A 23,009-nucleotide genomic window follows, 5' to 3' on the forward strand; every position below is an offset into this window, starting at 1 on the left:
GCTTTGTTAAGGGGAACGGAGGATTGACAATTAGAGCAGACAAGGCCTTCAGAGATTCTAAGTTAGAATTTCTAAGCATTATTCAGCTATTTTATTTCGAAGGAAGGCAGTGCTTTGGAGTTCCCCTAGAATCTCCATCATTTATCCTAATGCGGCATTTTCTTTTTCTTCACATTGAAAAGATGTGTATTTGGTTGGCCTTATTCCTCACTCTTTCTTTTTGATGTTCTGTCTGCTTTAGGAATTTGAAGTGATTGCCCAAATAAAGCTCTTACAGTCTGCCTGCAACAGCTACTGCATGACCCCAGACCAGAAGTTCATCCAGTGGTTCCAGAGGCAGCGGCTCCTGACAGAGGAAGAGAGGTAGGCGGACCTACTGCCCACCAAGGTGGAGCTGTGGTGCTGGCGAGGGGAATACCACACCCAGTTCCTCACATGGCTATTTATTCAACAGCTGTTTAGTGAGCAGCTACTAGACTCTACCAGGGGTCCTCAAACTTTTTAAATAGGGGGCCAGTTCACTGTCCCTCAGACTGTTGGAGGGCCGGACTATAGTTTAAAAAAAAACTATGAACAAATTCCTATGCACACTGCACATATCTTATTTTGAAGTAAAAAAACAAAACGGGAACAAATACAATATTTGTATTTGCATGTGGCCCGCGGGCCGTAGTTTGAGGACCCCTTTTAGACGCTCGGCTTTCAAAGGGTACTGATGTAGCAGGAAAAGCTGGATTGATGATATCGGAAGAAGTGCTTTCAGATTCTTGCTCTACCATTGATTATCTCTGTAACCTTGAACGAGTCACTCATTCTTCCTGATCATCAGGATGCTCTTCTATAAGATGTTTGTTTGTGAGGATTAAATGAAATCATATTTGGGGAAAACATTGCTAAAGTGCTTACATCACCACCACCACCCCCACCACCGATCATCACCATGTGTGTCACTGTTGTTAATTGGTACCAGCTTTCAGTCAGGGAGGGGAGGCGGCTCATGAAGAATTGAAATAAAATGCTGCAGGATCTCCAGGCAGGAACAATTCATTTGGCCAGGGATGGGGGGAAACGGGGAAGATGGCCATGAAGTGTTACCATGTGGGCGGGTCTGGGAAGGAGAGATCTGGAGAAGAACATTCCAGACAGAGAAGAATATGAGTGAAGGCTCGGTGGGCTGCCATGCTTGGTGTTTGGAGGGACAGTGAGAATTCTGGTGTGGCTGGGACACAAGGGACAGGTTTCGGAGTAGTGGTTGGGGAGCATGGAAAGGTACGTTAACTCCAGTGTCTTGAATGTTGGCCCTTCAGTGGAGTCGTCTTTACCGTGTAGCCCAGAGGATTAGAGTCTGCAGTCCACATCGGCCCACTGCATGCTTTTACGTTTTTAAATGGTTGGGGTGGGGGGAGGAGGAGAGACAAAGGATGTGACATGGGGCAGTTATTTGAAATTCAGATTTTATCCATAAATAAAGTTTCATTGGAACACAGCCCAATCATTCACATCGTGTTTATGATTGCTTTCATGCTTTAAAGGCAGAGTTGAGTAGTTGCCAGAGAGACCATGCAGCCTGCAAAGCCTGGTCCTTTACAGAAAGTACATTCGCGCGCGCACACACACACACACACACAGTAATAGGAGGGAGACAGAGAGAGGAGATGGTTCTTCCCCGGGCTTAGCAGTGGGAGGAGAATGATCAGGAAACAGAATGGAGTCAGCCTTTGATGGTGCTACAAAGCACACATCCACGTATGTGGGGCATGTGGAACTAACCGGCCTCAGTCTATATGCCAGTGGGGGATGTTGGGAGGAGGCACATGTGTAAATTTGTAAGATCTGGTCATTGAGTCAGTGCCCTCTGACACGTGTGATAGAACAACATGGTACATATCTTTATGTTGAGTAATCAGAACCTTCCTCTAAAATAAAACCAGCAAATCACGTGAATTTCAACCTCTTTAGTTGCCAAGCCCTGACCTCGCGCTCCCTTCTCTTCCCCAGCTACGCCCTGTCCTGTGAGGTGGAAGCAGCTCCGGATGCCAGCGCCACCTCGCCCAAGCCTCGGAAGAGCATGGTGAAGAGGCTCAGCCTGTGAGTGTCACGCAGGGTCCGGGGGCCTCAAGGGGCCCCGTGAGAATAGGGGAGAGGAAGGGTATTCAACACAGACGCCCTGAGCCAGGGCAAAAGTGAAGGACCGTTCACTGACTTGTTATATAGCTGATTTCTGTCATGAACTCACTGTGTATATTTTCTAAATCTATTCATTCTTCTCTGTTCTGCCTGGTACAAACCACCCTCATCTCTTACCTGGAGCACCAGCAACACCTTTCCCAGCTTCTGCCCCTCTCTGGCCCCAGCAATCCACATAGTCTGGAGTCCCTTAAAGTGTACACCAGGTTCTATCATTTCCTTGCTTAAAACCTCCAGGGTTTTCTTTTAAGGTAGCACCCGAACTCCTTATCCTAGTTCACTAGGCCCTGCACGATCTTTCCCCAACCTTCTTGACCACCTTCCTCTCATCCGACGCTCCATGTAGTTCGCCGTCTTCCAGCCCCCTTCAGCCTCACCGGGCTTGGCAGTAGCTGTTCCTTTGGCCTAGCGTGCTCTTTCTCTGCGTTAATATTGGCAAAAGTGTTACCGCCTGAGAGAGCACCCTCTCTAACGTTGCTGTCTACCCCACCCCTGCCAGTTGCACTGGATGTTCCTTCCAGGGGAATGTAAACCACCAGAAGCAGGAGCCTGTCCATCATACTCAGGGCTGCATGCTCAGCTCAGATCCAGGCACGGGAGAGGCCCTCCGTGGCTCACTTCCTACCCGTCTCCTTTTCAGTAAAATCCGGAGTCTGACATGGCCCTCAGGACTCTTGAGGGTCTGCAGCATCTCCCCAGCCCCGCCCAGCTGTCCCACACCTCTGTCCTCATCTTTCCCGCTCGCTCTACTCCTCTGCGCCACACACCCAGACCTCCCTCTCTTTAAAAGACATATACCTGTGTCTGATCTTTTGAGTGACACATCTGCTTTGGCCAGGGCCAAGCCAGAACAGCATTTGTAACATTGGACAGTGTTTTCGTGGCAGAGTGACCTGACACATCCCAACTCTCCCAGTGACTTAATCGTGTAAATTTCTGTTCGTGAGTGTTTGGTACTCCCTGGCAGTCTCTCCACCGGCCTCAGTGAGTCACATCGGTAGGGACAGCGCATGGACTTGTTATTGTCTTTTTCCCAGTGTGACATATGCAGCCCCTATTGGGCGTGGATGGCGTGATCTCCCGCTATCAGAAGCCTCTCGGGCTTCTTTCTACCTGATACCAGGTGATAAGAGGCTTTTGAGGATTAGGGCGGAACATGTGATTTTATAGAAAGCATTTTTAAGGTAATCCTGTCGTCTTGCCAAACCTCTCTCCTTGTCGGGATGTCTACCCTGGCCCTCCTAAATGCTAGATTTTTGAGCTTTTAGATTCACCTCTTGGAATTTTCCACAGTCTCTTGCTATGTTTTCATTGCTGCGGTCATGGGGGAGAAGGAGTTCTCTTCTGAGATAACGCAAAGGCCTGACCAGGCCTTGTCAGCTGGTAAGATGGACACCTGCACAAGGAATCAGGCTCCTTGATAGGTGAGGGGAGGAATGCAGGGCCTCTTGTCCCCTCTGCTGCACAAGGAGTTGGGGCTTTCAACACAGGTAGATCATCCTAAGCGCTGCATCCTTTGCCCACTTGCTGTTCTCCCCTGTCCTTGGTAGCTGCCACTGCACACTCACTTTCTATTCCTGCTTCTCTCACATTCCTTCCAGCCCAAGTGTGCGTTCTTACTGTGCCGGGTGCGCTAGCGTCCCCGGGTCCTATCTCTGCAAAACACTGGCAAGAATCTCTGTGAGGACCCGTGTGAAGTCCAGGGGAGGCAGGACTGTCGGGCCAGAGCCCTGTGGTGAGAGCTCTCTATAGCCGTCTCATGGTGGGATCTTGCCGAGATGCTCAGGTGTAATCCTTGGTAATCGTCGTTGACTTTGCACGTTTATTATGAATAAAAGAGGTCACATGCCCCCAACTTATTTCTTGTACATATTAGGGTGTTTGCATGCGTTTTCAAAAGATTTTATGACCTTAGCACTTATACAAAGGTGGAAAATGTCCTTTTTTGTTCTCCCTACATTCAGTGGTTCACTCATTCAAAGAGGTTGGAGAGTCTTTTGGAGCGTTACGGGGAGGGGTGCCTTGTTTGAAGGCCGGAGATGCCAGGTATTGAGGTAGAATGAACCTTTACAAATAGAATGGCCTCATCAAGTTGCACAGCTGGAAGAACCTTTGGTAGGATGCTTTCTTGTATCTATTTTACAATTTTGTGTTGTGAGCTCATTTTTATCAGAGAATTCTCTGCAGCCTGGGTTGAAGGTTTATTTCTCCAGAAATATGTACATGTATGTATATATTTAAAATTCTAGTTTCTTCAGGAGTATTACTGTCCAGAGAGTTCCTAGAGTGCTTAGGTAGCAACTCTAAGATCACATATGATTTCTGGAGAGACGTTTTTCTTTTCTTTTTCTTTTTCTTGATTTCAGAGAGGAAGGGAGAGGGAGAGAGAAGGAGATAGAAACATCAATGATGAGAGAGAATCATTGATTGGCTGCCTCCTGCATGCCCCACACTGGGGATCGAGCCTGCAACCTGGGCATGTGCCCTGACTAGGAATCAAACCGTGACCTCCTGGTTCATAGGTCGATGCTCCACCACAGAGCCACGCTGGCCGGGCTCCAGACACTTTTCTTTCACCCAAGCTCAGACAGAGACAGAAGCTGCCCCGCTGTCTTCCTGCACCAACAGGAAGATGTTGTTCTAGCCCATCTTTTCCTAAGGATGCAGCCCTTTGAGGGTCCTGTCTGTGTGGAAGGGGTCTCAGTTCCCACTCCCTGCCTCACCTCTGGGGCTGTGTATGTGCTAAACCCATGCCCCTCGTTTGCCGAGGCTGGCACCTCCCATTTCCCACCCAGAGCAGCTGCAAGACCAGCTCACCTGCTCTGGCTTCAATTCCCTTCCTCTCTGGCCTTGAGGGATTTTTCCCTACTATCTCACATGCCTAACTTTAAAAAGGTTTTGTAATGTTTCTTATCGAGTTGTTTTATAGTGAAGGGATTTAGATATTACAGTTCATCAACTTGTAGGAAACAGAATCTGCCTCCTTGGTTTTTTGTCTATGAGTTCCCAGCTAGAGCTCCAGGGCCAGCCTTCTTCACCCACACGGAGTTCGTCTGATGATGGGATTTTGATTCTGTTAAAAAAAAATGAAGAACCCTTGACCTAGAAAGACCTCAGATTAACATGGCCCTGGGTCCAGCTAAGCAATCTGTGTGTTCTTTGAGGTTGGAAATAATCTACTGGAACAAGATATTTACTATGATCTGTTAGAAACCTTGTAGCAAATGTTTTCCTAAAATAATAAGGACAGAGCACAAAAGATGGAGAAAACATCAAGGCTTTAACCCAAAAATATTTGCTCGATCACGGATTCCAGCTTTGTAAGAGCCAAACGCCTGGCATTGTGTTTTCTGCAGCCTGTTCCTGGGGTCGGACATTATCACCAGTAGCACTCCCAGCAAAGAGCAGCCCAAGTCCACGGCCAGCGGGAGCTCTGGCGAAAGCATGGACTCCGTGAGTGTGTCCTCCTGCGAGTCCAACCACTCCGAGGCCGAGGAGGGCTCCATCACTCCCTTGGACACACCCGATGAGCCTCAAAAAAAGGTACAGCCTTAATCCCGCCGCCTAATTCCTAATTCCGGCACCCGACCTAGTGTTTGCCACATGAGGAATGTCTGTTTTCAGGTTTATCACTCCACAGTATTTGGAAAGTCATGTTTTTAATAGGTGTCAAAAGTGGAGTTCTAGCTGGGGACTCGTTCCTTACAGACACAGGTCCAAAAGCAAGGAGCTGGTCGGTGTATGTCTCTAGCTTTTGAAATGTTGTCCCGTACCCACCCCCAGAGGCAGCTGAAGGATTGTAGCCTGTAACCCGGGCTACACTTTATGGAGGAGATGTAGGATTTTCTAGAAGGAGCAAAAAGTCTGGAGACAGAGATCTGTCAGCTTCTTGATGTCATACCTGGTCTCAGCCAACCTGTTACCACAGTAATATCAAATAGCAAAGCACTTCAAAACCCGGTGCTTAAAACAACAGCCATTTATTCTCTGTCATGCACAGCAGGCTGGCTGCTTGGGGTTGGGCTTGGCCCTAGGCCATGGGTTTGGTCCAGGTCTGCTCTGTCCGCCTTCCATTCTTTTTGGAGTAATGGCTTAAGACAGATGGATAAGCGGGCAATCCCAACCCCGTAAGTACACAGTAAGCCTTCACCTGGATCACATCTACCTTTTTATTGGCCAAAGCAAATCATGTGGCCAAATCCCACATAAGTAAACGAGGCAGGGAACTATATTCCACTTCTAGTGGGAGAAACTGAGGAGTCACAGAGCAAAGGGCATGGATGCAGAGGAGGGTAAGGAATTGGTAACAATGATACCATCTACCATGCTCCCCACAAAAGGAAAGTGATGAGAGGTGATAAAAAATTCCCAGAGAGGATTTCCGTTTCCACGTTGCATAAATAAATGAAAACCAACGATCCATCGTAATCTTACACAGATCTGCTTCAGTTATTGGTCATTGAGCTAGAAAGAAAGGCATCCACTTTGATGTGACTAGAATTTGCACCATTTTGGTAGGTTTAGGGCCAGACACTCTTGCTATGTAAGTGACTTCTGGCCCTTGGGTTATGCTGAGGCCAGCGAGGTGGGGTGTCACTAACAGTCCTTCATTTTGTTACACCCACTGTGCAAGGGGGTCTGTGTGCTCTTCCACATCGTGTTCCAAGCAGCAGCAGCGACCCGGGACCCTCAGGTGCCCTTGTCACAAAGTGGCCAGTGCAGGGGGACACCATGCTCTGGGCCCATCACCGAGATGACTCCGGTGCTGCCCCAGCTGGGTTTCTCACCTCCCTGTTTTGGAATCCAGAGAACATTGTCCAAATTGTGAGGAAAGTCTCTGCAAACACCTGCAGCTATTTCTCGGGCATTTTTCCTAAGCCAGGGGCGTGATCCATCTCCATGACCTTGACCTGCAGCATTGTGTCTGTCCGTCTGGAGTGAAGTCTCATTCACCTTCGGACAGGCCTTTATGGTTTGTAGGCCCCTTTTCAGATGATGGACATTGTGCAGAAGTGACAACTGAGGTATCGCCCACATCTTTGTGGGATTTCTGCCCGGTCAGGAGGGAGACAGAATCTCATTTGCACCTGTTGCTGCAATGGACATGCGCGTAGGTCCAGGTCATCCCTTCTCAAACGCCACCGAAGCCCCGTGTGTCCTTTGCTCACCCCTTGCTTCATTCCTTTTTGTCTCCCTGATCACCCTGGTGCTTCAATTTCTCGCATGAGTCAGACATTTTTATTCTTTGGATGAACCTGGCTCCGAGTCATGAATTTCTGTAGGTTTAAAAATGAGTCATTGAATTGGATGCAAGTAGTTGCTAGGCTTCAGCATCCCTGGAAGCTAATGGAAAGGCCTCAGTTGTCTTGCTCAATTCAGAGCTGCCCCGGTGACCTCCACAGCCCCTCCTGCTCCGCGATGCTGCAGCCTCCAAGCTGGCACTCTGCCTTCCCCACTGGCTTTTTAGTGAAGTGTAATCCCCTCCCGTCTTCACTTCCTTGATCACAATTTCCAAACATTTATTCTCACACTTGCCCCTCAGAGTAAATCCTCAGTAAGAAGATGGGGCTCCTCGGGAGGTCTGTTTATAGCTGCTGTAACCCAGCTTTACCTCCCAGGCTTTACCTGAATTGTAAATGACATTGAGATCATGGAAAATCGAACAAAGGACAGTAGATTTATATGAAGGAAAAAGAAGGTGATGAAACTGAACCAGTAACTGGAAAATGGGCTTTCTCGGCTCCGGTGAGGTACACCTGCAGGCAGAGTGAGCCTATTGACTACCCACCATCGGCCAGCCTCACACCGAGCCCCTCGTTCATTCACTAGGGAGCATAAGGAAAAAATGTAACTAAACCATATTATGATGGATCCACAGTAAGACGCCTGCATTTCAGAGCTGAAACATCAGCTTGCTGGGCTCTAATTAAACTGACCATGCAGAATTTAATGTATGTTTATGCCATAGGAGGAAGTCCATGGGAAATACAATGGAGTAGACTCCATTTTACTTGGAAACCAGGTAATCAGAAAACTAAATTCCTGGAGCTCTGTTTCCATGGAAAGGTAGACTGGTATGAAATAAATTAATGTCACTTATTTTTTAAAGGACGTCCAGGTTATTTGATAGGATGATTGGCTTAACTCATTCTGAGAGATTACTTGTATTTTTGTACAATACAAGTTGATATTTAAAATGATTCAATGCAATGACTTTTTGGAACACCACCTTGTGAATTTGGGGCATCCTATATTTTTTTGGTAATTGGTATTGCACACAGGAAAACGGTGTCGTTAATTAGAAAAGCTCATGAACATAGCATCTCACTCCTTAATTATTCTTGATATGCAACATGGAAATGTGTACAGTTGGTTCTAGAAGCAAATGTGGAAAGTGGTGAGCCGCTCACGGGCTGTGTGCCCTCGGGTAAGTCACATGTTCTCTGACTCATCACTACAGTGCGTTTTGTTCACAAGACATGTGCAAGCTCATCCCAGCCTCACATGATAACTGTCACCGAGGTGATGGGTACTATGTTCAGTCACTGCGCCATCACCAGCTGCAGACTGGGCCCTGGCTATGCGATGGCTATGCCGTGGCTCTGTGAACCTGACCACGGGCACCAGGGAACTTGGGAGCATGTCCAGGCGGTACTGTCACCAGTTTTCTCTCTGGCCTCAGGTTCCTCAGCAGTAGAAAGGGAATGGGCCGGGTGACCTCCAGAGGCCTTTTTAGGACTAATAGTACATGTAGGGCAGTAAAATGTACTCCTCCTCTTAGAATCTTCTAAAAATAAGAACATTTATCTCCTGCTATGCAATCTGATGGCGAAGTGGAGTCAGGATGGAAATGCATGTCGGGCATCATTCCTGCTCAGGGCTAGTGGGGCTGGAAAAACCCCAGGTGACTCTTTCCTCTGCCCTGTCAGGTTTTCCAACTTCCTGCGGGAGCCCCTATTGCCTCCAGCTTCTGGTATCTGCTGCCACCTGCTGGTTGACGTCCTTAAGAGCAGCTGCTAAGGGGGAATGAGAGCGCCCCCTTGCCTCACACAGATGCAGAGCGATCAGGTCAAGTACTGAGTCACTGACAGGCATCTGCCCAGGAGGTGCTCACAGCAGAGACAAGACACACGTGTGCTGTGGGCTGTGTGGAGGAAAGAGCGGAAATGTACTAGTCTCAACAACTGGGCTCTGAGAATTGTGAAGCGCACTGTCGGCCAAGATTCTAACGCTCCATTTACTTTGGGGTGTGTTTACTCTTCCAGCTCTCCGAGTCGTCCTCGTCATGCTCCTCCATCCATTCCATGGACACAAATTCCTCAGGGATGTCGTCCTTAATCAACCCCCTCTCCTCCCCTCCGACCTGCAACAACAACCCCAAGATCCACAAGCGCTCCGTCTCCGTGACCTCCATTACCTCGACTGTGCTGCCTCCCGTTTACAACCAGCAGAACGAAGACACCTGCATAATCCGCATCAGTGTAGAGGACAACAACGGCAACATGTACAAGAGCATCATGGTGAGGCGCCCAGGCCCACACCCCAAAATATGTGCCAATAGCATATACATACACGTTCACAGAAAATGAGTATGTGCCAAAGGATCAGTTCCTAGACCTCCCTGGGCATACACCAACGATGCATATCTATAATAATAAAAGGGTATTATGCTCATTAGACCGGACATCCTTCCAGACGAAGCTAGGGCTGCGAGGGAAGCCCGGGTCCCGGGTGCCTGCCAGCGGCTGGAGGGAAGCCCGGGTCCCGGGTGCCAGGGGGAAGCTGGTGCCAGCAGCCAGGGGCAGGAAGGCCTATTCTTGCACGACTTTTGTGCATCAGGCCTCTAGTATCTAAATATCTACTTTCTCACAGTGCATATAGGATGATTTTTACATCTTAAAATTTGCTAAGGTTTATTCCCCGGGTCAGTGCCATCCTTTCCAGAAATGTCTACTTGGATGCCAGGGAGACCGCTGCTGCACACCTTCTTGGGAGTCTTCCTGAGGGTTCCATGTCTGGGTGCTAATTGAGTGGCCATGCAGTCTTAGCAATGTCCTCCATGGCGGTGAATTTTTCTTTCAGTTATTTGGAATTAAACTTAGTAAAGTGGATGATCAAGCTGGAAACACAGTGTGAGTCCACGAGGAACTGTTTAAGATAAATGAGACTGACCTTCTTGAGGCTCTCATACAGACTGTATTTTTGAGCACAGTCCCAAAAGCACTTTGAATGAAGGCAGTCTTTTTGGAACACAGAGCCTCTCCTGGTGTGTATGTGTGTCAGGTCTGGTGTGTTTATCACAAGAATAGACTCTAGTTTATAGGAAATATCGTAGATGGAAAAGCAGGTCTCCTTTGCTATGAAACCCCTCAATACATCCTATATCTCAGCTTCATCACTTGTCTTCTCTGAGGGCATTTTGAATGCTCACAAGCTCAGCTCTGAATATAACAAGGGATACGGAGCCAACTATCTTCTAACATTCTAAAGAAAAGCTTTACTAAGGCATTCATTGAATCAACAGTATTTACTGAACTTGGTTGTGTACCAGTCGTTGGACAAGGATTTGAGGATATGGAGATGAATGAGACATTTTTGTCTTTGAGGAACTTACAATCAAATGGGAGATAGTAAAACATTATTCAAAATGTTTTAACCACTCTAAGAGAGATGAGATTAGATCATAAAAGGCCCCAGGCCCACATGAAGGAGTGTGTGATAGTCCCACAGGCAATAGGGTGTTATTGAAGGCTCTTAAGTCACAATCAGATTTAGTCATTAAAAAAGTAACTGGGATTGTGGAGTCTTGATGCTGGGGTGCAGGGGTGGGACCGAGGTGGGGAAGCAAGTTTGGAAGCTGCCATCATATTCCATGTGGGAGACGATGAGGGCTTGGATGATGGTCATGTGATTGGAGATGATATGAATTTTAAAAATATTTTTATGAGGTAGAGTTGTAGAATCCATTCATTAATTTCTCAGCTTTTGGTTACTGTTGTGGGAATGGGGAAGAGGGAGGATTCGGGCTCTCCAGGCAGCTTGGTGACTGGTGGTCCTGTCAAGTGAGGAATGAACTCCTGGAGGAGGAGGTTTGGGAGCATTGAAATGGGAGGTACTGGTAGGCTATCCAGATGGCACTGTCTAGTAGTTGGTCAGAGATACGGGTTGGTACTGGAGTCGAATACTGGGAGCCATGCAGCCCTGCTGGGTGGCTATGTCATGGGAGAGTGAGTGTAGCCTGAGACAGAACTCTCAGTAGTAAGGGAGGGGCTGGTCCAGGAGCCTCGTTGGGAAGGTAGGAGAACTGCCAGGAAGCCCCGGTCATCATGTTATTGTGTTTTCAGCAGCTTATTCACATGCCTACCAGAGAAGTAAGTTTCCCCTCAGCAAATGTAGGGTGTTTCTGAACTAAAAAGAACTAAGAAGTGATACATACAACACTGTGAATGAATCTCTAAAATATCATTTTGAGCCAAAGAAACAGACACAGATTGCATCCTCTAGGAGTCTGTTCTTTCACAAACAGGCTACACAACCTGTGGTGTTAGAAAACTAACCTCAGGGAAGGGGCACAGGGAATTGTTTAAGTCCTTATTTCAGGTGCATGGAGGTGACACCCAAGCATCATTGCACATGGCTTCATTCAGTGGAGTAGCCACTAGCTATGGGTAGAAATTAAACATTTGAAATGGGAATAGTATAAAATGGACACCAGATTAAAAATATACATATATATTTATGTACATATATATTATTGATTTTAGAGAGGAAGGGAGTGAAAGAGAGAGAGAGAGAGATAGAAACATCAATGATGAGAGAGAATCATTGACCAGCTCCTGCCTGCATGCCCCCTACTGGGAATCGAGTCTGCAACCTGGGTATTGTGCCTTGACGCCCTCACCAGGAATTGAACCGTGACCTCCTGGTTCATAGGTCAATGCTCAACCGCTAAGCCACACTGGTCAGGCTAGACACCAGATTTTGAAGACTTAGTACAAAAACAAGATGTAAACTATCTCATTAACAATTTTTATATTGATTATATGCTGAAATAATACTTGGAGTGTATTGGATTGAATAATATATTATTTAAATGAATTTTTCTTTTAAGCCACTTTTTTTAATGGGGCTACTAGATATTTAAAATTACAGATGTGGCTCATTATGTATAACTACTGGATGGTGCCGGTTCATGAGTGTATTGGATTAAATAATATATTATTTAAATAAATTTTTCTTTTAAGCCACTTTTTTTTAATGGGGCTACTAGATATTTAAAATTACAAATGTGGCTCATTATGTATAACTACTGGATGGTGCCGGTTCAGTACATCGGCATGCGGCTGCGTGACTGAGCTGTTAATACTAATTGAGATCCTCAGTTTCCCTCCGTATTTTTATGGTACAAAGTATTAATCACTCAAGGAAAGCCCTTGCCTATCCCATCTTCTTTCGGACTCACCTGGGGAAGATTAAGGTAAAGAAGGTAAGGTCGGCTGCGTGACTGAGCTGTTAATACTAATTGTGATCTTCAGTTTCCCTCCGTAGTTTTTATGGTACAAAGTATTAATCACCCAAGGAAAGCCCTTGCCTATGCCATCTTCTTTTGGACTCACCTGGGGAAGATTAAGGTAAAGAAGGTAAGGGTAGCCTGGCTGTAGGTTTCAAGTTGACAACCGTCTTTGTCCAACATGCCATCCTCATGTGGTGTCCTCTCTCCTTGGGCTTCATGCTCCTCCTCCACTGGGACTCAGCTGTGGGAGCATTTCCTTCAGACCATCCAACAGCGTATTTTCCTCCTGTAAGCTTTTGTGTACACTTACTTCTCCTCGGAAATGGAGATGCCAGATGTTTTGGTAACGGACAAATGTGCAAAGTTTCTGTCACCTACAAGGACCCCGTTGTAGGGCATGTTGTTTATTGAGTCGCAGATACCAGCTGCTGCCCTCACTAGAGGGAGACATCTGGGCCCTGCCGTCCTTGGGCTCACAATGACACAGTTTTCTGGAGGACTTTAGACGTCGTTGTTTGTTTTGTCTTTGTGGTTGTCTCTCCTTTTACCTCCTGGTGAGAACAGCTTTTATTTTTAAGTAAGAATAATTTGTGTTTCCATTTGCTTTCTGTCATATTTAAAGAAATCACTCAAGGGATGGTACATGAGTCAGCCCTCGGTGTGCCGACTGGCCATTTCTGAGCACCCTGCAAGCGGGCGGCTGATGGGCAGAGATAAAGGGGACAAAGTCAGAATTGGTGGTGAGGGGAAACTTTACTTACACTTAAGTGCTAGATTTATTATTTTTAAACATTTAGAAACTGACTTTTATTGGAATATGATTTACAAACAATTATAATCACAGCTCTTGTGTTCAGTTCTTTGAATTGTGAGAACTCTCTATTCTATTCTCTATTTCTGTCTGTGTCTGTGTCTATGTCCATGTCTATGACTATGTATGTGACCACCACCCCAAGTCTAGATAAAGAATCTTTTTTCATCCTTTCAAAAATTCCTTTGTGCCCTTTCCTGTCAATCCCCTCTTAATCTTGTGTTCAGTTCTTTGAATTGTGAGAATTCTCTATTCTATTCTCTATTTCTGTCTGTGTCTATGTCCATGCCAATGTCCATGTCTATGACTATGTATGTGACCACCACCCCAAGTCTAGATAAAGAATCTTTTTTCATCCTTTCAAAAATTCCTTTGTGCCCTTTCCTGTCAATCCCCTCTTAACCTGGTTAAAGTTAAGGTTAATTGAAGTTAGTTTTCTAACACCACAGGCTAGTTGACTCCTGCAGCATGTAATCTGCTGTGTCTGGTTACTTTGGCTCAACGTGATGTAGAGATTCATCCCCCGTGTTGCCTTAATGTTCTATTGGGAACATAGGATCATTTCTTTATCCATTCCCTAAAGTCCTGTTGAAGGAGATTCAGGTTGATTCCAGTTTTTAGCTATTACGAGTAAATCTGCTATGAACGTTTGTGTACATGTGCTCTTGTGGACATATGTTTTCATTTCTCTTGGTGATACCTGGGAGTAGGATTGCTGGGTCATAGGGCCACTGTGCTTTTTGAAATGGTTGGTGTGCAGAACAGGCCATTTCTGGCCCACAGGTTGTAACCGGTGCCATAGCAGCAGCTCAGCAGATAAGGATCATTTTGGTGGAACCTCAACCAGTGCGAGGGAGATAAGCAAGGCATTCGTTCTCTCTGTTAACAGGGGGACCCTGTGACTCAGGGAGTAGGTGACTGAGAGTAGAGGGCCCATCATCCCTTGTCTACTAAGGCTGGAGCCAGGACGAGAGCCCAGAAGTTCTGGCTCTTGGTCCTGTTCTCACTCCCCTGGGCCATTTCTCCTGGAAAGGACAAGACAGCAAGAATAAGGGGGCCGGAGAACTCTTTCAGGAGACAGGAGGCTAAGTACTCTGCACACCACTTCGTTGCCTTTCAGCTGACGAGCCAGGATAAGACTCCCGCTGTGATCCAGAGGGCGATGCTGAAGCACAACCTGGACGCGGACCCAGCTGAGGAGTACGAGCTGGTGCAGGTCATCTCGGAGGACAAAGGTGGGCGCAAGCTCCTTCTCCCGCTTCCTCACGCAGGTTGCCCCAGTTTTAGAAGAAAGAAAATGGGTACCTTTAAAAAATTGAATCAGTGGGGTTTTTAATTGTGCAAAGGTGGAGTTGCGTGGGGAACCTTGCCATCACCTCTCTTGTAGAATTAAGTGTCTCAGGCTACCCACCCCCTCCCCAACCCTGTTATTTGCTGAGCATTCCTACTACCCATTCTTTGTAAACTTCTCATCTTATGTCAGGAGGTGGGGATAGTTGGGGGTTCTGTTGGGTCTGTGCAGATGGCCACACATCTCCTTTACCCAATAATGTGTGTCTAAGTTGTGTGTGAACCTGAAATGTAGCAGTTTCTGTAATCATTTATCATTGTTTCAGTTAATCATTTATGAGAAGCTTATAAGTTTGTCTTTCAGTTTACCTTTTTTTAAAAAAAGATTTTTTATTGATTTTTAGAGAGAGAGGGAGAGAGAGAAACATTGATGTGAGAGTGAAATATTGATCGGCTGCCTCCCGCACACCCCTCACCAGGGATCAAGCCTACAATCAGGGCATGTAACCTGAACAGGAATTGAACTGGCAACCCTTCGGCGCATGGGACTCCCAACTGAGCCATTATCTTTATTCATGTTTGACCTTCAAGTAGCAAAAGCTTCTAACACCCGCATCTAAGGGTCTTTCGCTCACATTTCTTGAAACAAAAAAATTGATGAACTATGACATACTTCAATATGCTTAGAACCCATTATTTTAAAAAATTCCTTTTATGAAAACTCTGAGCAAACAATCACCCTGAATGTGTCTGTTTGCTCATTTGAATTGGGGTTGTAAGTCCAGAGGAGCAGCAGATACAGCTGACAGACCCCACGCTGACCAGTGCGAATGTCTTCGACCAGCCCTTGGAAGGGCAAAGGAGAATTCTACAGGCCGGGGTGTGGGAAGGGAGCAGCTGGTCATACTCCATTTGACCAACCAGTCACCCAGGGCTGTACCTTGAACCCAGAGAATGGCCCAAGTTAGTAGTACCTATTCTTAGAGATGGAAGACTAAAGCTCATGGAAAATTCTTTCTCAGCTACCTCTTAGAAATGTTCTCACTCATTCAGCTGTAAGATATGGTTTAATGTACTTTCAGTTAAAATTCTAGGCCTCAAAGTGGTCTCTTGAGTTCTACCATGTTACCAACAGAACAACACTAAGGTGAGGCCGGTGGGTCTGAAGATCCAGGAATCCCAGCGTGCAGGCTGGGCCCAGCTTTGTTCACCGCTGCGCGGTCTTGGTCCGGCTGCTTGATCTCCTGAGGCCTTGGTCCTTGGGAATATGTGGGCAGGAGATTGGAAACACTTTAAGGGAGTTTTTCTTCATGAAACATTTGTGCAACATCCACCCGAGTCGCCTAGAACCTGATTGTGTCAGTCTTGCTGTAGAGTCTCCGTGTTTGAAGTTCACACAGGTTGACTTAGCCCAGACCCACAATCAGATGCCTCCCCATCCACTGCCACGAAGCTACACTTGCACAGTTTACCTTTTGTATTCCTGTTTGGTTTTTTTAGACACCCATTTCCTCTGAGTGCTAAATAGTATATACCTTCTTTTAAAAAGAAAAAAGAATTAAAATAACTTTGCTGGATAATTTCATATCACACTTGGAATAATCCTTGTTCAGAAATTGCAGCTGTGTAGTTGGGAATCATTGAAATAGACAATAGCTTACACATTACCAGATATACACTGTCCTATATGATGCTGTTTAATATTAAAATGCAAGCTCATGATGAAGCAGGACCTCACAAGGAATAAAATACTGGTTGGATTAGGGATTGCTTCAAAAAATGTTTTGATAGTCCAACAAAAAAGAGTTGTGGAAAACACTGTAGAGTTTATACTTCCTCCCTCCCCCCTACCCCATGTCATTAGATCCTCTCAGTCTCAAGAAAAGCTGCATATTGGAGTAGTAATACAGGAGGAGGGAGGCCTGGGTTCTGGTCCCAGTTCTCATGCTTACTGAGTTGTGATCTTGGGAATGTCGTTTAACTCCACCTGGACTCTGTCTCCTGTAGAACCTTCCTCCAGTTAAAGAACATTGCACTTGAACTGAATTTCTAAGCCCCTATTTGCACTTAGTTTTTTAAAATTGGGATTAAGAAGTTGTGAGAACCTCTTTTCTTGGGGGGAGGAGGTCATTGTCTGGTTCAATTCACATTCCCAGGACTGAGGGCCATAGTCCCAGCCTGTTTCTGGGCAAACTCTGCCCCGGCCACTGTCGGTGCTGGGCTGACCTGCGCGAGCTGACTGCCTCTCTCGCTCCTCTGTTTTAGAACTCGTGATCCCAGACTCGGCAAACGTCTTCTACGCCATGAACAGCCAAGTGAACTTTGACTTCATTTTACGCAAAAAGAACTCCACGGAAGACCCAGTGAAACTGCGGAGCCGGACGAGCTTGACCTTGCCCAGGACAGCTAAACGGGGCTGCTGGAGCAACAGACACAGCAAAATCACCCTCTGAAGGGAGGGACTACCGGCCCCTTCCTTGCCCACAGCAGAGAGGGGCTAAGGACAGGCCGTGGTGAGTGCAGCTACCATCCAGTGTTAGAGGATCATTGGTGAAGCCAACAGCTATTTATTGAGTACCTGCGGTGTGATAGGCGCCGTGGGGAGATTGGAGATGAATCTGAAATGAAAGAATGGACGATTCACTGATCCTCTTTGACCAATTTGAGACTGAAATGCAAAATTACCCACATTTATAAATACATATAACACATATTTGGTATGTATGTGTGTATGTGAGAATACATGAGGGACTTAGAGGATATTCTGGACTGTGGAGAAACAAATTTGCACAATGGCCTGGGGAGTTGAGGTCACTTTTTACAGGGAAATAGAAGGAACTGAGAACCCGGTTTCCTACCTGCCAAGTAAGTGGATCCAGTCCCAGGAATGCAGAGTAGTCCTCGTGCCAGTATTATGAGGAGCCCACACCGTTTTACAGGGAGAGGAGGGCTTTCCCGATTAAGTGCCACCAGGAGAGAACAGCTGCAGAGGCTGCAGTGCCACGGGTTCCATGAGAGGCCGCTTGGGAAAGGGTTTGGATGAGCACGTGGCTTCCCCGGCCGACCTCTGCCTTCATCCCGTCTCCTCGGCTCCAGGGAGGCAGGGAGGCCCAACCGACCCACTAGTCCAGCGTCAAGACACTTCTGGAATCAACGTGAGCCCGTTTTGATGTCTGTTTCCCCCTAACTCGCACATCACAGTCCTCACTGCACAAGTAGCCATGGTCTTTGGTAACCGGGGGGCCTTTTCCGATTGCCTTTTGCATGGAAAGCTCTGTGTCTGGAGCCTTTTGCATCTGGGTGGCGGCACCTCCATACTATGTGCAATTTGTTCCTCAGGTGTAGAAAGTTCTCCTGCGTTAGACTCTCATTTGATCATTTTGAGCCTGTGAAAGATTTCTAAGCAGCGACTGCGCCATTAGCAGCCCCTGGGAAGGTGTTCCCTGCTGGCAGCTGTGTCCTGTTCTACGTTTAACTTGTAGCATTAAAGTGCCTCCTCATGGGGAGAGAAGCGGGCTGCGCGTGTCACCTAAAGCATTTCTAAAGAGGTACATTCTTCCACATGGAATCAATGAGGTTTTTGTTTTTTGTTTTTTTAGGTCCCCACTCTTGCTATCACAGCGTTCCTGCTAAGTGACTTTTTTTTTTTTTTTTTTTTTTTTTTTTTTTTTTTGGTCTCTAGTAACACCATCAACCTCTCCATTCCAAATCTGAGCTGTGCTGGGGTTTGAACTAAAAAGCCATATTTGAGATGTTGACATGTGTAAGAAGCACTTTCAGAATGTTGTCCTTTTTAAAAAAAATTTCTCAAAATACCAGATTTCATTCCAAAAATAAAGAGAACGAAACCACACATGAAGTGTAGATTGTAGTACGGAGCTTCATTTTTTTCCCTAATCCTGTAAGACGGCTCCCAAAGGTTATGTGAGATTTATGCTACGTAAATGGCTATGAAATATGTAAGAAACACCAGAAAAAGTGTAGAGACGGGGGCAGTGGACCAAAGAATGAGCCGGGAAGGCGTCACCATTCCTCTAGACCAGCGGTTCTCAACCTGTGGGTCGCGACCCCTTTGGGGGTTGAACAACCCTTTCACGGGTCGCCTGAGACCATCGGAAAACACATATATAATTACATATTGTTTTTGTGATTAATCACTTTAATTATGTTCAATTTATAACAATGAAATTGGGGGTCACCACAACATGAGGAACTGTATTAAAGGGTCGCGGCATTAGGAAGGTTGAGAACCACTGCTCTAGACCTTCCTACGAGACCAGTCCATGCAGCGCAAGGACCGACCGGGTTCCAGCTGGTCGAAAGCACTTTCTTCTGATTGCGAGGCTTGTCCCATTGTGCCCCTGTGCTGGGAGGAGATGGCCAGGGTGCTGGACAGCATGGACACTGGAGTCAACGCAGCCTCCGCCTGGATTTCTTGGTCTGGAGGTCAAAGAGGAAGTAGAGAACTGCCGGCCTCATTTCGAGTGCAGCTACCGGGACACGTGTGCCCATGTGCTCGCCCTGTGTATTTATACTGTACATGTAGAGTCTAGATTTATATACTGCAATGTACAAATATATTTTCCTTTTTTAAAAGACCATGGAAATTCCAAGTAGATAAAACGTAGCCTCATTTATTTAATGCCACTTGAAAATGTCTTAAACTTGTTTCCTGGTGGACAGCCGGGTCATGCCTTTAGCTGCTCGCATGCTTGTCTCTCTGCATCTCCATCGTCTGTCTGTTTACCTTTTGGTTAAACTAATAAACTGGTTGGGACTTGGTTGGCATGTGCTGCCGGCCCCAGAGGGATTGTATCTGGAGTATCACTGAGGCGGGGTCCGGGTCCCAGATGTGTCAGTAGGCTCTCTGGATGCCCACTCGGGCTCGGTGCGGGGAGCAGAGGGAAAAGCAGCGGCAGAGTCCAGAGGGACCCTCTCCCCCGGCCACGTCCCAAACCTAGCACGTCCGGTTTGGGGCAAGAGTGACAAGAAAGTGCAGTCAGATGGGGTGCCTTGCTGCTAGCTTGTTCTTCCTGGGAGCCATGCTGTGGGGGACACTTTTTCTAACATGGAACTTCAGGTTAGGCTCCAAGTCAGTACTTGGCCTGCTTGCTGACAGCCAATCCCTAGTCTGTACTTGCGACCATCTGAGTAATCCTCGAAACTCGAGGGCTCTGTGGGAGGTCTTCCCGAAAGGCAGCCATGCCAGGGCCGGCTTCACTCACCAGCTGCACATGATTGTCATCCCGTCATATTTCCAAAAAGTTCCCAGAATCATTTTCTGGTTTTTAAAAATATATTTTTATTGATTTCAGAGAGAAAGGAAGAGGGAGAGATAGAAACATCAATGATGAGAATCATTGACCAGCTGTCTCCTGCACACCCCACACTGGGGATCGAGCCCACAAACTGGGCATGTGCCCTGACCGGGAATCGAACTGAACTGTGACCTCCTGGTTCATAGGTCGACACTCAACCACCGAGTCATGCCAGCCAGGCCCCAGATTTATTTCCCAGTGAATTCTTAAATGGTTCCAAGTCATCCAATTTTCTGGGCCCTTGTGTTATTTTGGGAGAGAGCCAACTAGGTGTTTTAATAATTGACAATACGAGTTGGGGCAGGAAGGAAAAGGGATTTCTATCTCTGGCACCAGGTGACCACTTTTCCAAGACCATTCTAGAAAACAGGTTCCCTTGTTTTGCCTCTGTCTGGAAACTTGACTTGGAGACTCTTTGCCTGAAAGAATAATGTCTCAAAATTTCCCTTTCTGGAGCCAGGCAGCATAGGAGCACTAGGAGCCTGCAGCCCGGGTTTCCGTGGTATCCAGAAGGCTCCTGGAGGCCATCTCTTTTTCTGCAGATGCTGCCGCAACGGCTGTGGTCACATCCGCATCACAGTTCCACTATGAGAAGTTCCTTCCGTCATGTTTAGCACTGCCGGTTCCCTAGAATCTCCGCTTAAATGAAATACTCCTGGAAGGGAGGCACTAGGTAGGCTGAGGTGAGAAACCCTGACAGCTCAGTAATTTACGAGTGTTACTGTCCATGGTGCCCTGGCGTGATGCACCAGGTGGTTCTAAGGGTGGCCAGGGCCCAGCAGCGTCCTCCTTGCAGTTCTGCCACCTCAGGTCTCTGCTGGCAGAGAGAACTCCGAGCTGTCCCTCACGGCCTTAGGGCACAGTGGCAATGTCACTTCCGTCCACAGTCCTTGGGTCAGTCCCTGGGGCTGGTCTAAGTGCAGGGGAGGCGGGAAAGGAAAGAGAACCCTGAGAGGAGTCCGAGAACATCGCCATCCCTGCCACCGAGGAGTTCTGTCTTCTGAGTGGGGTGCGCAGTTGCGTGTAAAAGTGGAGGAGGTGGCAGGGAGGGCCGGAGAGGGAGGCTGCCCGGAGCCAACTAAGGGTTGAAGAAAGACAGCTGCTCAAGGAGGAGAAAATGCCAGAAAGAAACGTGATTTTATCGACAGCCTCACAGGATTTCTTTTCATTGGTCAGCATGCAGTCAGCACCAATTTACTTGCTTGTAATGTTCCTACTTTGACTAAACTAGGAGCTCTTTACGGACGTAGTTGAAAACAAATCTGATAAATGAAAACTGTTTGCACGTGACCCAGGAGATCAACTAGAAGCCAGGCAAACCTAATCATTTTAGCCTCAGAATTTGAAAATCCCTGCTTGGTGTGGTTTCTCAACGTCTCTACCCAGAAAACTGTGTGGAAGCAGCTCACTTAACGGTTGGTGAAACCCAGCGTGTTAACATTTTGTGGAGTCAGAAGGCATCTCAGACATGAAGTACCCGCCACCTTTTACAGAGGCGGCTGGGCCCAGAGCAGTGAAGTTGTTGCCCAAGGTTGGGGGCGGAGCTCTGGATTATCGGCCCCACTGTGTGCGCGTCACGGTGGGTGGGCGCTGGATCCAGGAGGTTTCCCTGAGGGACACTCGCCAACACTTGGACAAGCTGGACAGGATGCCTGGGGTTCTCTCCACCCCCAGCCCCCCGACCACGTGAACTCACACCATCCGGGTTCGATGGGCAAATGGTTGGTTCTTTAACGCCTCCGAGGAAGGTTGTGCTGCTGGTCAGAGCACTGCTCCCTGTTCTCCTGAGCACGGTTCCATCTCACAGGTGAGGAAACGGGGCCATGAAAGTCAGGATTCCTGTGCGTTAGGTCCCCCACTGGGATTTGAACCCATTTCTGATACCTGAACTTGGCCGTCCCATGGGGTGGGGTGCGTGCTGGGGGAGGGTCTCCTGTGAGAAACACCAACTGCGGGAGGGTGTAAAGGAGGGGTGGGTGTGACGGGCAGGGCTGCCTTGGAGAGAGCTGGGACGTCCCTTTCAGCCCCTGGAAGCCAAAGAATTCATGTCGTTCCCACCATTGTTTCATCCCAAGGCAGCACTGTGTGCTACAGTTCCAATTTCTTCCGTAAGGGGGACCAGAAAATCAAGTGGGAAAAGGATGCAGTGAATGATTTTAAACTGTTTCTGGTTTGCTCATGGGCATAAAAAATATATCAAGGCACTCTCTTCTAAACGGGACTTAGCTTTCCCTGCACACCTATTTCTGAGCCTTGTTTATGCGATGGCTGCCATCCACGCCTCCAGCAGAAGCCATCAGACAACAAGTCTGATCACTGAATAGTCAATACGTGAGAGGTCACAGGTGGGGAGTGAACAGAGGGGATGGAGCTGCAGGCTGTGTGTGTGTGTGTCTGTGTGTCTGTGTGTGTGTGAGGCATTCAGAGAGAGACAGACGGAAACATTAGATGTTAGTGAGAAATAAATAAGACTGCACCAGCGGCTTTGCCACTGACTACCTTAGCGAAGCCGCTTAGCTGTGGCCTCACCTGAAAAGTAGGAGGTGATGATGACAGTTCCCACCTGTGGAGGTGCACGTGGGATTAAAGGCGGGTGCACGCGCGTGAAGAGAGCACGTGGGCGCGCACAGGGAGGGGCAGCTGCTGCTGTCCGGGAGGCTCCGGTGTAAGGGCAGCGGTGTCTGCCCAGCAGCCCTTTAGCCGTCTCCCCTGCTGAGCAGCCACTCGCTGCTGCAGAGGCAACACTCAGATGTGTGAGCAGCTCCCGGGGAACCCGGCCTGCTGCTGCTTTGGGGAGAGACTGACTCTCGGAGTTGGAGGGCAGCCAGGGCTGCTCCGGCGTGTTCCACAGCCGCAGGCCACGGCTCCCGGAGGGGCCCCTGGGCCCACG

The 23,009-nt window shown here is 47.6% G+C and overlaps 1 protein-coding gene across 1 annotated transcript in view; it reads left to right on the forward strand.

Moving 5' to 3' along the window:
- RGL1 (ral guanine nucleotide dissociation stimulator-like 1) overlaps positions 1 to 18,877 on the forward strand; it is a 47,677-nt gene extending 28,800 nt beyond the window's left edge. The window contains exons 10-15 of the mRNA XM_005856657.2: positions 242 to 363; positions 1,999 to 2,088; positions 5,544 to 5,730; positions 9,453 to 9,707; positions 14,632 to 14,746; positions 17,067 to 18,877. Of these exons, the coding sequence (XP_005856719.2) occupies positions 242 to 363; positions 1,999 to 2,088; positions 5,544 to 5,730; positions 9,453 to 9,707; positions 14,632 to 14,746; positions 17,067 to 17,254 (957 nt within the window). The 3' untranslated portion in view covers positions 17,255 to 18,877. The remainder of the gene's footprint in view (positions 1 to 241; positions 364 to 1,998; positions 2,089 to 5,543; positions 5,731 to 9,452; positions 9,708 to 14,631; positions 14,747 to 17,066) is intronic.
- Positions 18,878 to 23,009: the final 4,132 nt, after the last annotated feature.

Source organism: Myotis brandtii, unplaced genomic scaffold (assembly GCF_000412655.1).
Source record: "Myotis brandtii unplaced genomic scaffold, ASM41265v1 scaffold104, whole genome shotgun sequence".
NCBI lineage: Eukaryota > Metazoa > Chordata > Mammalia > Chiroptera > Vespertilionidae > Myotis > Myotis brandtii.